Source organism: Molothrus aeneus, chromosome 18, assembly GCF_037042795.1.
Source record: "Molothrus aeneus isolate 106 chromosome 18, BPBGC_Maene_1.0, whole genome shotgun sequence".
In the NCBI taxonomy this organism is placed as follows: Eukaryota; Metazoa; Chordata; class Aves; order Passeriformes; family Icteridae; genus Molothrus; species Molothrus aeneus.
Window position 1 is genome coordinate 11,613,375 of NC_089663.1, and position 17,377 is coordinate 11,630,751.

The 17,377-nt window shown below is 46.0% G+C and overlaps 1 protein-coding gene across 1 annotated transcript; it reads right to left on the minus strand.

The window, feature by feature from the left end:
- Nucleotides 1–1,519: 1,519 nt before the first annotated feature.
- Nucleotides 1,520–15,330, minus strand: VPS37B (VPS37B subunit of ESCRT-I). Its single transcript, XM_066562358.1, has 4 exons — nt 15,201–15,330; nt 7,429–7,600; nt 6,752–6,834; nt 1,520–5,620 (listed from the first exon to the last, which is right to left on the minus strand). Exons 1-4 carry the CDS (start codon nt 15,303–15,305, stop codon nt 5,120–5,122), a joined length of 861 nt encoding a protein of 286 aa, XP_066418455.1. The 5' UTR covers nt 15,306–15,330; the 3' UTR covers nt 1,520–5,119.
- Between the last annotated feature and the right edge of the window lie 2,047 nt (nt 15,331–17,377).

Consider the following 17,377-nt stretch of genomic DNA (forward strand, 5'->3'; position numbering starts at 1 on the left):
CTCCCTCCAGGACTAACAAACCCCTCAGGAATGAGCCCAGCCCCAGCAGTGGTTGCTGGAATAAAGTGCAGTTTTAAGTGCACGTAGCAAGGTGTGGGATTATGTGGTGAGAGGGAAACATTTTTAGCTTTGAAGGAAAAAATAATTCCTACTCATCACCTACAGGAGTGCAGAAAAAGCACCTTTGAGCGGTTTGGAAATAATAAGCAGTGTTTAAAAAACAGCTTTTAGCTTACAGCAGGATCCAGGGTATGCACTGGCACCTCTCCCAGCCTCAGCAGCCTGGATTTGTCCTGCAGGGAGGGGGAAAATGGAGAGTGAGAGCAGAGGCTGCCCAGGGACAAGGGGCACACCTCAGCAACTCTAAACCTCCAGAGGGAACCCAAAATCCCTCAAAAAGCCTCAAGCAACACACCCAGTTCCTGGTGACCAAGTCTCAGAGAGGTGAAGAGGCAAAGCTGTAAAATGATTAATGCACAACCCGAGGGGACTCAAATTACAGGAGCAAGGGCAAGGGAAGGACCTGCAGCCACCTCCAGGGAAGGGACAAGCCAAGGCCACACGGACACTGCAGCGTGTCCCCAACCTTTTATTGTGGCATTTTGCTTTTTGCAAGGCCCAAGTGCCACCTGAGTCCACTCCCTGGCAAGGTCTGAGCCTGGCAGGTGACAGCTCCTTTGCACTGGGAACAGTCCCAGCCAGAGCAACCTCTGGGGACACCGAGCCCGGGGCTGGAACAGGCACAGCTGGAGCCCCACAGCTCTGCCAGCCACAAACCAGCAAATTCTTAGAAGAGCTGAGCTGAGGAGCTGCAGATTTTACATAACACCTTCCCCTGCCCTCGCCCACCTGCACTGAGTCAGCACAGCAGCTTTCCCTCATCTGCACTCTCCCTCTCCTGCAGAAGGTTATCCAAGCTCTGCAGCCACCACAAAGGGAAGGGATCAAGAAACAATTAAAAAAGGGAATTTCTTCCCTGAACAGTTATTCTGATTTCTCTTTTGCATCACTACTAAAGTGACAGATATCACTGAAAATTACATCAGGTCTTTTCTGCCCTCTGACTCATATTCCTAAATAACTCTGGTTGACTCATTTCTCCTAACTTGGCTGATATCTAAGATTTTCCTCTCTTAAAAAAAAAAAAAAAGCTTTCTCCCTTCAGCCTTTCCAAGTGATTCTGAACATTCCCACTAGCTAATTGTAGGAAATTAGAAGAAAAGCAAAAGGGTTTTACCTGACAGACAGCCCACCTACCTCACTGCCCTGATTCCAACATGTGAAATCTACTGTGAGCAAACCCATCCTGTATCAGCTCCCCACAAAATGGACTCATTATACCCAGCCACTAAAACCACAGCCAACAGATTTACCATGAATAATTAAAGCATTTTGCAATTTTATGTTCTACATCCATCCAAAACTGTGTTTATGTTGCTACAGAAAAAAACCCCATTAGGGTTGAAAATCATGACTAGAACTGCACCAGGACTGAAGGGAGCCACAAGGGGACAGGACACCAAGAGATATGCTATTTTATTTAAAATCAGAACACAGTAGATAACAGAAAGACTTATTATGCAAACAACCCCACTGTATGTTCACAACTTGCTCAGCATACAAAGCTGCCCTTGCTGAGGCAGTCCAGGGTCACACAGAGGAACCGTTCAGGCACGGGACGACTCTGCCCCCTCGCAGCCCCACGGGAGGCTGCAGGAATTGCTGCTCTGAGCTCTGCATCTCCGTCATTATTCCAGTTTGAGAGAAGCCCCGGGAGAGCTGGAGGCCGGGGCAGTGGTGGGGACGGTGACCCCGAGCAGCCACAGGGGCCTCCCAGGGCAGCTCCTGCTCCCTGCAGACCTGCCTGGATCAGCTGTGCTGGGACAATGCACTCCACTGAGTGCAGGGAGACCCTCAGGAGTCAGAACTGCAGGCCCAGGTCCAAGCCCCAGCTCACAGAACTGCACACAGAGACTGGCACAAACAATGCTGCCCAAAGAGAGCATTTCCAATGCTACCAACACTCTAAAGCCGTGTTACACATTGTATTTAAAGGATTTTTCTCCACTCCAATTGCTTTGGGGAAGTACATGCTATTTGTAGCAGACATCAAAAATCCTTTATATATATATATATATTTATTTTTTTTTGGCAAGTATCGTGAGCCACCCCCTCTCAAGTCTCAGCTTGCCTATGGCATTTTAATCTCACTATCTTATAAACAGTGCAAATTAGTACAATTCTAAACATCCTAGCCAGAGCAGAATTAATTTATTTATGAGCTATAACAGAACAGGAGAAGCTGTTGAAGGGCAACAGGTTGAAAGCACTGACACAGCTCTTGCCAGGTTAGTGTTTCATCAAGTTTGTTGCTGGAAGGATTGAACAGCTTTCCACAGTCATTCTTCTCCTTTACCCTTAAACATCACCAGCAGTCAAGTAAATATTTACAGTTTGTGTGCACACACACACACACAAAATTAATGGCAAAACGTTTTCCATGAGCAGCTGGACTTCAGTTACGAGCTTGCAATAACTGAAACATCACATTAGTTACATCAGCTGTGTTCAAACTTACCCATCAGTGAAGGCAACTATAAGCTTACAAAGAGCAGATACAGCTGTTTTTTCTGAAGTATGAGGGTCAGTTTTTGTAAAAGTCAGTGCTCTCGAAAGAGCCCTTCAATTAGAGTTAAGCAATGGCCATTCAAATGATAAAAATGCTAATATCCTAGAATTACAATCACAAGTAGTGATCCTAAGGCACATCAGCCACATGCATATGCAATAATGCATTGTTTTGCTTCCAGACAAAAAAATTGCATTAGCTTTGTCTGTATTTCGTGTGCACAAGAGGTTGTTTTTAGATAAAGTATCCCTGAAAGGTCATTGTTATCACAAAAGTTACCAAAAGACAGAAGATTTAACAAGTAGTAAAAATATTTCTGGACTACTAATACCAATAAAGTCTGATACATAAAATGCAGTGCAAATTCACCATACACTTATCCATCACCCCCATCACTTCTGAGGACTTCCAACCCTCAGAAAAAAAGTTGGCACCTGATAAGTGTAAAATATACCTGGTTATTTTTATGAAATCTCAGTAAAACTGAACGGGGAGTGTTTTAGAGTTTTTGTGTAGCAGGCTCAAAGTATGAATTTCTGCACTCGAACACCACCCTGGTAGCCCCCACCCACTTTAATTCTTTCTAGGACACAAACCATTTCTACAGCAGACTCATGTTTAGCATCCAGATACAACAGCTGCCACCCAAATACCAGCACTAACAGCACAGCAAAGTTACTTTGAAACGAGTCAGAATTAACCATGCTTATACAAAGCTTCAGTGAGAAAATAATGCCAAGAAAAGATATCACACTATTAAAAAAAGAACCAAAAAACAACCACATCCTGTACCATCACTAGATTACAGAAAAAACACACTTTGCAAACAAATCCAATGCACATTGCTTCACAAGATCCCCCATCTATAAAAACTTGCCAGACTTACACTGGGGAATTGGTTCAGATGCCAGTAACACTGCCCAACCTTCTGCCTTTGTCTGCAGAAGGCAAAACAAGCCAATGACCACGTTCATATTTTCAGAATTGAGAGCTTCCTGTTATGAGCTTAATTTCAGATTAGGATTTGCTCACCACCACACTCCAGAGGAAATGATTAAGGGACAATCCAGGTCTTACATAAAGAAAGAAAAAAAAAATAGATATTCTATTCTGACTGATGTTTGTAGTACAAACTCCCAAACGATGTAGTGCATTCCAGCACAATGATACCAACATAACTGAAATAACCAGGGGCTTTGACAGATTCTGGGCTGATTGATAACAAACTCACAGACATGTTCTGTGCAAACAACAGGGGTTAAAATCTGCCTCCCCCAGGTGCTGGATTAAAATACCAGCACGTGTCTGTACCTCAGGCTTCAAGAGTCACATCGAGAGTGAAATCTGAGCTGCCCTAAAAAGCCTCTCCCACCCAGTGGCAGAAGATAAGAACAGATTCTGTAAGATGCAAACAGCCACCATGGGCTTCAAAAGGCTTTTCTGTTTTGCCTACTTGCAGAGAAACATTAACTGCAGACTCCAGATAGATACAAATGCCCCAAACTGCAAAACTAAACGAAATGGGAAAGTTAAAAGTAGCTCTGCCAAGTGAGAGACAGAGTTAAGGGATAAAATGAAATTGTGGACATTCAAGTGGGCAATTACATGTGAAAATCCAGTATTTGATTAAGAAAATACCCTGCCTAGATTCCTGGAATCACATGGTAGCAAAAGCTAAGCACCTGTGTAAAAAAAAAAATCATTTCAGTATCCAAGGTGTGGAAAAGGAGAGAAAAACCAACCATTAGAAAGAGTCTTAATAGGCAAGGAAATAAAACTGCCTGGTAAAGTGTCTATAAAACCCTAAACTGGCTCTACAAACAGTTTAGTTTCATTTCAAGGGACCAGGACTTTGAGGGTATCGAGCTATTCAGGAGTGGGAGCAGCGCCTACTTTGATTACACACTAAGGTAACAACTGAAATGCAGAAATGAAACTCTTGTCCTTTTCCCTGTCCAAACCCCCCCAAGGTGTTCTGACAGGAGTTCCAGCCCAGCGAGCTCTGAAAGCACCTGGGCCTGGAGGCAGGAGGGTGCTGAGGGGTCCTGCGCACACAGCCCTGCCCAGCAGGCAGACGTGGCTGTTACCGTCCCAACGCTGGCGCAGAATTCCTCAGAGGGACAACCAGCTCCCCGTTAGCCACACATCCACCCAGGGCACAGCTCAGAACACCGAGGGTGCTGATTTACCCTCACTGAGGAATTCAGAGCGTGACTGTGTTTGTGACGCCAGCAAATCCACTGCCAGTGCCTTCCCAATTCGATGGACTCACAGAATTTAGACCTCATCACCTTCCTAGGAAAACCTTGTCACCACTGACCTTTGCAAACAAACATCACATTTAGCAAAGCAATTGCAAACCTCTGTGCCACAGCTCGGCCTTTGTGCTCCATTGTGCAAAGAACAGAGGCTTCCATTGCCCACAGCAAGTCTCTGATGGGGGAAAAGGAAATATAAGCACCAATACCAAAGTCAGGCGCACCCAAACATTTACTGGAGGATGAAGCCAGGATGTGGTGGAAGGCGAGGTGGTCTCTGGGGCAGAGGTGGAGGATAGGGTGGCACAAACTGAGCCGGGCATCCCGGCTGGGGCACCTGGCCCGAGGGCTGAGCCGCTCCCGGCCGCGGCGGGAGGGGCGGGTACGGAGCACCGGGGTGAGCGAGCGCCGGGCCCGAGCCCACGGCGGCCGGGAAGGGAGCGGGGAAGCGTCCGGCCGGGCCCGAGGCGGGCGGCGGGGGCGGGATCCGCCGCGGCAGCACCGACGGAGGAGGCGTCGCATCCTTGTAGGGATCGGCGGGCGCTGCTGCGGGCTCGGCTGCCCTGGGCGGCGCCGGCGGCTGAGCCTGAGCGAGTCTCTGTCCCTTCAGCACCATCTCCTGCAGCTTCTCGATCTTCACCCGGCGCAGGTGAGCCAGCTTCCTCTTGCTCTGGTACTCGTCGATGAAGGAATCCAGTGGGATCTCGCCATCGAGGAACCTTTCTGCCATGTTCTGTCAAATAGAGAACATTCTCTTAGGAAACAGCCTACTGCAACAGAATCTAAATGGCTCACATCCCAAAAATAGCAGCATTTTGCCTGTGATTTTCCAGCTGGCATATGGAAGATGACTGGCATACTGAAGAATTCTGAGCAGAACTTTGAGTTACTTATTACTCAGAAGCACTGAGAGTTAAATATCACTTTTGCATAAATTTATACTGAAGTAACAGCAATAAAAACATCTGAACCTCGCTCTGAGCATTCCCCTGATCACCAGAGATGGGAACAAACCAAGCCCAGCAGCTTCCCAGATTGCCAGCTAAGCTGAATTCCAGCTCAGCTCAGTGCTGCCTGAATGCCAACAGAAACACTGGGAACTCTGTGAGACTCAGCACAGGGATTATTGCTAAGTCAGGCCTAAGACTCACCCTTACCTGTGGCTTTGGGTAAGTGATGTTTAATAACTGAGAGCTGAACAAACACAAAATCACAAAATTCAGCTTGTCCTGGGAATGTCTTTTTACAATCACAACCCAAGGCTAATAAGCACATTTTTTTTCTCCTGATTAATTACAGAAAATGCCTGCATGCAAATCAGCAAACAAAAGCAAACACTCCCATTATTCTGAAGTCACACCACCCTTCAAGCACCTGTGTGTCAGCAATTGGTGACCACTGGCACCTGCACAGACACACTGAGGTCACAATGGAGTATTTCACCAGGAACACTGGAGGAAAAGCAGCACAGGCACAGGTTTTTTTATTAGGCCACTAATTGACATTTATTATGAAGTAATACATGTACCAGGCAAACCCCACTGAAAAAGAAGATTCCACATTTTTAAACTCTACAAGTCTGAAGGCAAAGCCAAGGAACTAAGAGGGTTTGCCTATCTTTTCCAAAAAGGAGCACTTTCTCTCTTGAACTTCAAAGATGTTAAGAGTAAAAAATTACTCAGATAAAAAAGAAATAAAATTGCTGGAATCAAATAGCTGCTCCCTGAGGTTCAAAGCAGAGACAAGTCCATATTCTCAAAACTGCTCCTTAATCTGCCACACGCTCAGCTCTGCGCTGCAGCCAGGGACACTGCGAGGTTCTGGCAGGGGCAGAAGGGGCAGAACGGGGGAGTTGTGTCATTACCTCTGTGTCTTCCTCAATCTTGGCCCCCTCGGTCTGCAGCAGCGCCAGCAGGGTCTCCAGGGAAGCATTACTGGATTGTCTGTCTGCAAAGGCACAGGAAGGACAGAACATGACAGCAGGCCCTAAGTGACCTGGAACTGCACAACAGCCTCCACGGCCCATGTGCACAACCAGCAGGCTCTGCAGCTCTGCACAGGGTGATGCACGGTCAGAAATACATTAACAAGTTCAGCAATCTTGTCAGAGTGCTAAGAGCTGAAATTTCATTTTAATTATATATTTATAATATTGAAAGCACTTCAGCAAGTGCAGTATCAGATGTACAATACAATTCAGTATGAAAGTTAAATGTAATATTCCATTTGATTTATAAATAGTCACTGAAAATTCCAAGTGCTTTGCTCTTCAGCAAGGTAACTGGAGTTGATAATTTAAAGAATAGGTCAAGAACAGGTAGGCAACAGGAAGAATCCACAGTATCTGTTACTAGGTGTGACAGTCACTTAATAAATCATCAGAAGTGTGATCTATTTCAGCAATACACAAGAATGACATTTCACTTTGTACCCTAATTCACACAGCTAAAAATGAGACACCAAAAACCAAACAACAAACAGGCAACAGATTTACACCCACTTAAAAACCAGCAAATCATAATTGTCAGCAGCCAGTGTTACCTAGTTTTGTTTTCTTTATCTGGTATGCTTCAAAAAGAACTTGCAGCTCTTGATATTTCTCAGTTAAATTTGATTTCAGAGACTCCAACTTTGGCTGGTACAGGAGATTTCCCTCTGCCAGACTGCGGTTGCTGGCAAGAGTCATGTCCTTGCTGTGCTGAACATTTTGGGCCTGGATAGAAAATAAAAACAAAAAAAAACAGTGTGTGAAATGACAGTGAAATTACTAAGCAAGACAAAACCAGACTTTGAAAACTTTTAAATAAACAACAGAAGTATGTAAGAATTAGTGCTGTGGCATTGGACCTGCAACTGATGAACAAATGATGAAAATTGACAGATAAAGCAACAGCTCTTGAAAAAATCTGAATTCCAGCAGTGAAATACAATGAGTGCAGGAGAATATCATCCCTTATCTTGTTAATGTGTAAAAAATAAGGATGGCATCGTGACTGTTCCTTCTCCAGAATATTCTTGCCCAACTGAGTTACACCAATCCTGGATTAATGCCAAAACCTTCATTTTTTTTTCAGTTTAATCCTTCTGCTTAACAGTTCCTAGCCTAAAGAAAAAAATGACAATTCTCACACACCCGAGATTCAGCCAGATTCCAGTTTGCTCCCACTCAGACATGCACACGAGTTTATCAAGAGAGCCTCGGGAGCTCTGGGAGAGCTGAGTGTTTGGAGAAGTCTGCCCTGGATGTCACATCAGATTCACTAAAATATTCAGACATCAAAAGGGAAAAAAAAAAAAACAACCAAGGGATTTGATTTCAGATTCTCAGGCTGAATCAACAGGTGGAACAGCCCTCCCAGGGCACCACAGACTGAGTCTACTGAGCTGCCTTCAAAGCAGCAGAAGTTTTTGTGACCTCCTCCATCCCTGTGTCCCTCTAGCCCAGGTTGTCCCTGTCCACTTTCAGCCCTGCCAGCAGCAAAGAGCAGCACTGACCTTGCTCCTGCCACACCCCACAAACAGGAAAAGAGGAAACCCAAATGAGCTGTTTAACAGACCAAGAAAAGGTCATCGTAAAATTCAGGTGTTTTTCCAAGCACAGCCACTGCCTTTGAGAGCAATCACTTCATTCTGCAGTATTTATATGCTACTTTAATTTCCTAAGTTCAAAACTCAGTTTTACTTAAACACTTCTGTCCCTCAGATTTTGCTCTTCAAAAACCAAAGCTTCACTCTCACCCTGTTCCTGCCAAATCACTTGGAAACCCAACAACAACCACCAAGGATAATGCAGAGTCCTAAATTCCACATCCATCCCAATTCTACTGCAAATTGTGAAATTCAGAAATTACACTTTCAATATTGTTTTGTCTCCTCAAGCCTAAAGAAGCATCCAGCCCTATGCTTGTGTTCAATGTGGGTCTTTTCAAAGAATAAAAAGAAAGTTCCCTTCTTACCTTTGAATCTAATGCAAAATAATTTAAATTAAACTGGTTTCCATTTGTTTATTCTCATATAATCTGATCCTGTTAGGACTGTTGCTTTCAGAAAGCTGAAGTCCCCCTGTTTTACATTTTTTTTAAAAAAGAATTATGAAGGGAACTAAAATACACAGGTGTTTAATTTACCAGCTTCATTAGTGGCATCCAATCCTCCAACCCCCTGCCATCCCCAGCAGCCCTGGTACTGAACTGCCAGCCAAGGAAAACTGTGTGCAAACAGACTGATGGCTTCTGGTGCCTCTTCCACCATTTTAATGAGCTCACAACTTCCTGACAGCAAATTCAGTATTTGCGCTGCTGGGGAGGCTGAAATCCTCCTGTCAGCCAGGAGGACGCAGTTTAATGAGGGCACTCAGATCTCTCCTTCAGGGTGGTAAGATATACATTTACTCAGGGCAGGAAAAAGCCAGAGGACACAAACCTGTGAGCCTTTCTGGAGCACAAATGCCAAGAAAACGAGGCTTTTACTATAATCATTTATAGTAAAGAGGAGGAGGTAGAACTCCAAATAAACAGAGTAAGAAAAGGCTTCCTAAAGTCAGATGAGACTTTTGTGATGTTGTCCCTGCCTCAAGTGTCAGAATATTTCTCAACAGGACCAGGAGGGAGGAAGAAGCCACAAATTTCTAATCTTTCATAATGATCTGCTGAGTAACTTCACTTTTAAATCATTTCAAATGTGTGAAGATGAGTAAATACCACTATGACATGATGTATCTGACTTGCAAAAATAAGAAAAATGTGATTAATATGATCTGCCTGCCTCTAAGGCAGAGTGAGATCCTGTCCTTTGCACCTGATATCTAATAGTTATGGACTAGACAAAGCTGTAGCAAAAGTCTTAAAAATACTTGTTTTAAACTGAAGAAGTTAAAGTATTTCTAATTGTACTTTAAGTTATAGGGCTTGAAATTACACAGGACTTAATGACTAAACTCTCTCCATATTAGAACATTTCTGAGAAGGGCATATTTCTTCTAACAGAAGTTGATCAAAAATGGTAATTGACACTTAATGATGAATTAAAATGTCACTCCTGAAGTCTTCGCTTCCAGCATTGGTCTCTGACAAATTTCTTTTAACAATGCACCCTTGGAGAGATGAGAAACTCGAATCTCACCCAAAAGCATGAGAAGAACCAGTTCCTCAGATACAAAGCAAACTTGGGAATGATGTTTAATGAAACTTAAGGAGGAGCTGGTGAAGACCCATCCACTCGTTTCAGGACACTGAAATATTTCATGTCAATGAGAGAATTCTGAAATCTGTGAGTTCTATTTCACAAACAGAACAGATATAATCCCAGAGCAATGCAACCTGAACACAGTCACAACCTATAAACCAGAATATATAACCACAATCTATAAACCAGAATAATCTCTTCACTGATGTTAAGTTCTGTGCAAAAACGTTACAGCAACTGTTCCACTACCAATGGAAGTTAATCCAAGGAATCAGAAAGCAAGCACTGTAAAGTTTGCCTAAAGAGTGCTGTAGAAAAGCTTTCTAAAAATGAGTAATTTAAAACTCCAGAAAAAGCAGCTGCAAAATCCCCCCAGGCTGGAAGGCCCAGTCCAGCATGAGCAGTCTATCAAGATCAGCAGTGCAGCACAAAGCAAGCTCCCAGCATCCATCCACAGCTCTCCACAAGCCCCACACAAAGGCTGAGGAAGGAACAGATCCAACAAAAGGTATTTTGTTGTCACACGTGATAAAAATGTGCGTTAGCAGGGAACTGCTCCTGCACTGGTTGTTCACCTGCCCACTGGAAGCGTCAGGAAAAAAATATTTAGAGATAAAAGTCAGCAGCATGGGAGTCCAGCAGAATTCCTAACAAGACTCTTGAGGTCATGAGCACCTGAACAGGCAGGAAATGTTAATCTGAAACCAGATGAAAATACCAGTCAGAATCATGAGACACAGTGGGACAGGACAATATTAAGGAGAATATGACTTTTTTCTCTCTCTTTTTTTTTTTTTTTTAACTGCTAAGCTCTCACTATGAATTCTGAATGGGACAAACGGGGCAACCACACTGAGCTGCTTATAAGGGGATTTTCATGGTACAAGGATTGCTCACTCCTGAGCACAGCACTCAACACCAAACTGTGCTGCAAGAAAATGAAGCCATGGACACACAAAGGTTATTAAAAACAGAAGTCATGGTTTATGCAGCACTGCAAAACTTCAGCTGCTTAAAAAATGAATTTCTTTAATGGACGTAATTTGAATAATTTTACTCAAGGATTTATTTAATGAGTATTTCCAAGAGCAGGCAGCAGCAACTGCTTTGGGAATTTAGAGTCTACTACTTTTATGAACTGCAGCTTTGTTTCATCCCACTTTTAAAAAAGGAAAGAAAAAAAAAAAAGCTGGATAAAATTAAACCAGAACTAGTACTAGCTTAGCAACATTCACACTATAAACGTTGATCCCTTCCTCCAGAAGAATGGTTTGCAGCAAGAGTTATTTGTGTGAAACGTCTCTGAGCAGCGTCGCCCTGGCTCATCCAAAAGCACATTCCCAGAGGAGCTGCCTCCTGAGGAACTGAGCAGTCCTGGCTGCCCACAAGGCCCATCAAGAGCTGCTAGAATCATCATAAGCTTGCTCTGGCCAGCGCCACAGAGAGGAGTCTCTTGGTGCCTTCGAGAAAAAGGCTCTTAAGGAGCTATAAATAAAAAGCAGCTTTGTGTGGCACCGATTTAATTGCTTTATACATAGGACACATCCGTGGTAGTTTTAGATTTCTCCAGCCTCTATCATTCCCACATTCTCTTTCACTTACACAGACTTGTAAATTAAGAAGAAAATATGCAGTCACACTGTGGATGTATAAAGATGCACATTTGGAGTGTCAAATTAACCCCTGAAACAGGAGCTGACAGGTGCAGAGTAGGAGAAGAGACTTCTTTTACACAAGATTCAGGAGTGCTTTTCATCAAGGACTGGGGAATAATAATACACCCCCTAAAAACATCTGTTCTGTAATAAATATTAAAACGTACTGCAAAGTAATTAGATTGGCTAAATTTAGCTCTTCTGATTACTTGAAAATGACAAAATAAAGCTTAGAAGGTAAGCTGCAGTTCCTAGACATTTCTTGCAGAGGCAAGACACTCAGCACTGCAATTTGCACTCATCAGACACAGACAGGTTACTCATTTGATGCTCAGCTAGAAGAGAGAAATCTGTAGTTGTCACCAAGTCTAATTCCTAACTTTGCATCTAAATTTCATGTTTGGCCAACAAGAACATGACCACTTGCACAATGTGGTTTTAGGACAGGAGGAGGAATCCAAGAAATCTGGGCATGAATGCACATAGTTTAACTTGGACTTTCTGCCCTGCATGATCTGTTCAATCAGCTTTTGAGAAAAGGACTATGCTCCAAAAATTCCTTTTGTGCTTGCCAGTGTTCTCTGAAATGCTGGAATGAGAAGAAGGCAATGCATTTCTGACTTCTTGATTTCATATAATTAAGGTATTGAAAAGCAAACAATTTTTGGCCACGGAACCTTAGCAGTCAGTAACACAATAACTGCACTGCTACAGAAGTGATGCTCCAGGAGACAAAAAGAAAATTCACTTTCACAGGGAAATTCATCAAATCATCACCAGTGTCAGGTCACAAATTCTCTCATCTGTGCTTTTTAGGGTTATCTCACTGAGACTGACTTTTATAAACAAATTGCTTTTATGACCCTGCCACGGCAGGAGGTTTGGAACTAAATGATCTTTCAGGTCCCTTCCATCCCAGTCCTGTGACTGTCTGTTTAATGAAGATGGATGCTGTACATGCACTGCAGAGACCGACCTGAGAGATGATAAAAAAAGCCCTCCTCAGTTTTAGAAGGCTGGGAGTAGCAGACAAGCAGCTTCCTTCCTTTTTCTGGCAGACAAGAGTTCGTTGTTCAAGCCCTGCAGAGCCAAGCTCAGACAGGAAAAGCAGCAGCTCAGCTCTGATGCCACCGTGTCACACACCTGGGGACACACGTGCAGGACATTGTGCCAGCACATCACCCCGTGGGCACAGCACACACACCCACAGCCACAAATCCTGCTCAAATGCCACACAGGATACATTCCCTCTAAGGCTGGAAGTGCCTATTTTTAGCTGTCAGCAAGAAAGCCAAGTGGTTTTTCCAAATCCTCCTCCTCTGTGAACAAAACATTGGGGTTTGAGCTGGGTTTCCCTTGCAACAAGGAGAACAAAGGGATTTTTTCAATTGTGGAATAATCAGCTTTAACCAATTTTGCCACTGAAAATATACAAGTGACCTCAGAGAATCGCGATTTAATTGGAACGTCACAGTAAAACCGGGAATGTAAGGACTTTGGAATAACCCCACAACCTGGACACACATGGACTGACAGCCAGGCAGCAGTGAGGTCACCATGGTGCCTCCTCAATGCTCAGGATTTCCCTCTCTCCCTCTTCCTGCCACACACTTCCAGAGAAAACTCAGGTCTCAGCAGCACGTGCAATAAACAATTCAGTGAAGGCAAAAACAGGAGGGGGAAGGAATATTCAAGCATGGCCAATTCCTTCCAAGATGGGTAAACACATTTCTAGCTGAACAGACTCCAGTAAAAGCCTCCACATCATCCAATAAAAGAGGATTACAGCAGACAGCAGCACAGCCCTGTTTCCACACAGCCCGAGCACCTCCAAACCTGGCCACACTTTCCAAACACCACAAAATATTCCCTCAGGCCCGCAGAACTTCACTCTACAATTTAAAAGCCTTAAGATGCCAACGAAAGAGGAAAACCTGAGGGTCAATATGGGCTGGCTGTGTAGAGAGGAATGATTTTTTTTTCTACTGAGGTCATGAGGTTTTCTGTCACTTCTGACCTACAGTCTTAAGTTCATGCTGAGAAATAAATTATAATAAAGAGCCCATGTCCCTTGTCAGGGGTCGCTCTGGAGGCAGCAGCACTGCACCCGTTCACATCCTCACCAAGTTAAGCCCATTATAACCTGCTGAGTTCCCTTAAATAGGTTTTATTCACCAGGGTGCTCCTGCCCCCAGCAAACCAAGAGCTCCCTGCATGTTCTACTTTCCACAGCACCGCCTGCATCTTCTAAGTTCTCAAAATATAGGCTTGCACAAAAAGTTATTATGGCTGCCCGACTCTCAGAAATCTATTGGCACAAAGTTCAAAATCCAAATTGTTGCATAATACAGCAAATAAATTCCCCAGGACACCTCGTCAGCTCAGCCCCAGCCTTCAGTGGACCTCTCCATGTGTAATACTTGGATAATTTGGCTCGAGGTGATTGAGAACAATTTCCTCAGAAGCACCAACAGGGCCAGAATCTTAGTTTGAGAGAACACAATTATAATTGATTTTACTTAATAAACTTAAGCTTCTTTCTCAAGAACCATGTTGCCACTGTTTTTCTTCTCCTGAGGCTTTTGTCCTCTAATTTAAGAAAACAAAAAAAAACCCAATAAATACAGGACCCAGAGAAGCAGAGTACATTTTTTTCTTTTAAAGTTTTCATACATATAGTTTCATCTTATTCGCTCTTATCTGACTAAGAGCAAGATTCTTTCAGGGACATCTGTGGCCAAATAAACCCAGAATAGTCTCATATCTGAACTGTAACACCCAGTGTCCACTGGCACACAGAAAAACCAGTTAAAGACAACCACAGCCAGAGGAAGAAAACAGGCTCCTATTTTGTTTTAAGAATCACAGATCCAAAAGCACGACTTAGAGCCTGATGCACTGACAAAGACACTTCAAATAGGCAAAACAAGCAGCAGAGAAGCCTGACAGCCCTGGCTGCGCCCAGCATACCAACCGAGGCACACAGAAATCTCTTTCACATTGTTTTGAATTCACCCTGGCAAAATCCTTCAGCACGGCCAAGGCACAGAACAAGGGCTGTGCGAACGGAAAAGCTGATCCCACCTCCGGGCCGTCACTGTCTCCTAATTCAGTGATTGAAATCGTTTAATTTCGCGTTTTCAGCCCGCCGAGCCCTCACCCCTCGCAGGGCACCCAGCGGGCACCGATCCCCCGCCGCGGGCCGGCGAACAAAAGGCCGGGAGGGCCCGGCCGGGACAACGGGGGCCGGGGGCGGCAGCGAAGGGGGAGCGAGGAAGGGACCGGCAGCGCTTCCCGCAGCCCCGGGGGCTCCTCACGCACCGGCAGCTCCACGGCGGGGCCGAGACCGCCCGGCGGCTCCGGGGAGCGGGGAGTCCTGAACCCCCCAACACCGAGCGGCACCGCGGACCCGGCGGGCTGAGGGGGGCGGCCCGAGGAGAGGCCGCGGTCGGGGAGTACGAGGCAGCCCCTCACCTCTTCCATCTCGCGGGCCATGTCCTGGAGCTGCTCCTCGTCGTCCAGCAGCGCGCTGAGCTCCTGCAGGCTCAGCGCCTCCAGGCGCCGCGCGTCCAGCGCCATCCCGGCCCCGCCGCCGTTCCCGCCCCGGCCCCGGACCGGAAGTGCCGCCGCGGTCTCGCCCCGGCCCGGCGGGCACCGCCCTCAGCGCCCCCTGCCGGGGGGGCGTGTCGGGGCGTACCACGGGGGCTGCGCGGCGGGAGGGGGGCGCTGCTGGACGGAACCAAAGGGGCCTGGCGAGGGGGGCCGCGGTGGCTGAGCGGGCCTGGGCTGAGGGGAGCCCCGGTGGGGGGGGTGAAGCCCCTGTGAGGGGGTAAAGTTCCTCGAGGGATCTGTGGGTGAAGCCCCTGTGAGGGGGTGAAGGCCCTCGAGGGGTCCGTGGGTGAAGCCCCTGTGAGGGGGTGAAGCCCCTCCATTGGCAGAGCCCCGCACAGAGCAAGCTTTGTGTGCTGCGCTCACGTGAGGCGCTCGGAGTCCCGAGGGATCGGTCATTGAGGTTGGAAAAGACCTCTGAGATCATCGAGTGCAGCTTGTGACCGATCACCACCTTCTCCACCAGACCGCAGCCGTGAGTGCCACGTCCAGTCGTTCCTTACACACCTCCTGGAATGGGGAATCCTGGGCAGCCCTTTCCGATGTTTTATCACCCTTTCAGTTAACAAATTCCTCCTGGTGTTCAACCTGAGCCTCCCCTGGCCTAGCCTGGGGCCGTTCCCTCTCCTGTCCCTGTTCTCTGCGAGCACAGTCCGACTTCCCCAGGCTGTTCCCTCCTGTCAGGAGTTGTGCAGAGCCAAAGGGCCCCCTGAGCCTCCTTTCTCCAGGCTGAGCCCCTTCCCAGCTCTCTCAGCCTCTCCTGGGGCTCCAGCCCCTTCTCAGCTCCATTCCCTTCCCTGCACACTCTCCTCAATTCATCCATGGAGGCCCCAGAAGGGGGCTCAGGACTCCAGGTGTGTCCCCAAAGATGTGGCTTTGGGACACTCGGAGGTCGGGCAGGTCCCTGGGATGGCTCAGACCATGCCCTGTGTCCTGCAGGATGGAGCTGGGCTCCCGGAGAGCCTTCCCAGCCCCACCAGCGCACAGCTCCCGCCTGAAGTACCGTAGACACTCCTCCTTTGTTTAAAATTCCCCAGCTGTAAATTCGGAAGGAAAATCAGTTCGATTTAACTCGCATTTCCTTATCCAGATTGGGACTTGGCTGGAGTAAATCTCAAAAGAGAGATTGCATTATTGTTCTCAAGACTAGGCTGAATACTTATTTAGGTTAAAAATAGCTAAAAATCATATCTGGCCAAGCTTTGGTGCTAGGCCATTTCATCCATCTTAAACCCTTTCATCTTCAACAGTAAAGGTCAATAAATAATCTGTCAAAGATCTGTTTCATCGTAAATTTAAATACTTTTGAAATGCAATGTAGTAAAAACTGCGTCAATTAAACCACCATATATTTTGTTCTTCTGATTTTTATCAGTCATGTCACCAGCACTGGAGTAGGCAGTGTGTGGGTAACCCTTAGGAGCAGCAGCTCCCCAATTACTGCTGCTGTTAGCAGAGCTGATAAAGACAATTATGCCTGGAAACAATTAATTGTGTTAAAAGAGCCTAAGTTATATGCATCACTTGGCATGCAGCACCTTCCTGGCCTGCTTTTGTCCCTACGTGGGTGTGGGTGTGTGTATTATTTCCGTGTGTGTAACTGTGGAGAGAGAGCCAAAAGGAGCCAGGAGCCAAGGGAACAGGAGAGGGAATGGCCACGTGGTCCTTGTCCTTTGGAGTTGATATTTTTGATCTAACTGGGAGAATAGGAAAAAAAAAAATCCATACAGTGACCGAATACAATTCTGATGCAATGAAGTTGCAGTCACACGCAGGAAGTGACCCAGCAGCTCCTGGCAGGACACTGTGATGACGTGACAGCTTTATGCTTGTTCTTTTGTCCTTTAACTAAACTCAGCTCCCCACACCTCCCACCTTCCCAAAAGCCCTCTTTGTCATTATTATCCACAGGGAATAACGACCAGCAAGGTGACCCTGCTAGAGGAAGCCTTCCAGCCCTTTTGGCAGCCCGGTGCAGATCCAAGGGCGCGATGTTTGCGCAGCAGGAAGCTGAGCCCAGGGTGGGGAGAAGGTGCTCAGTG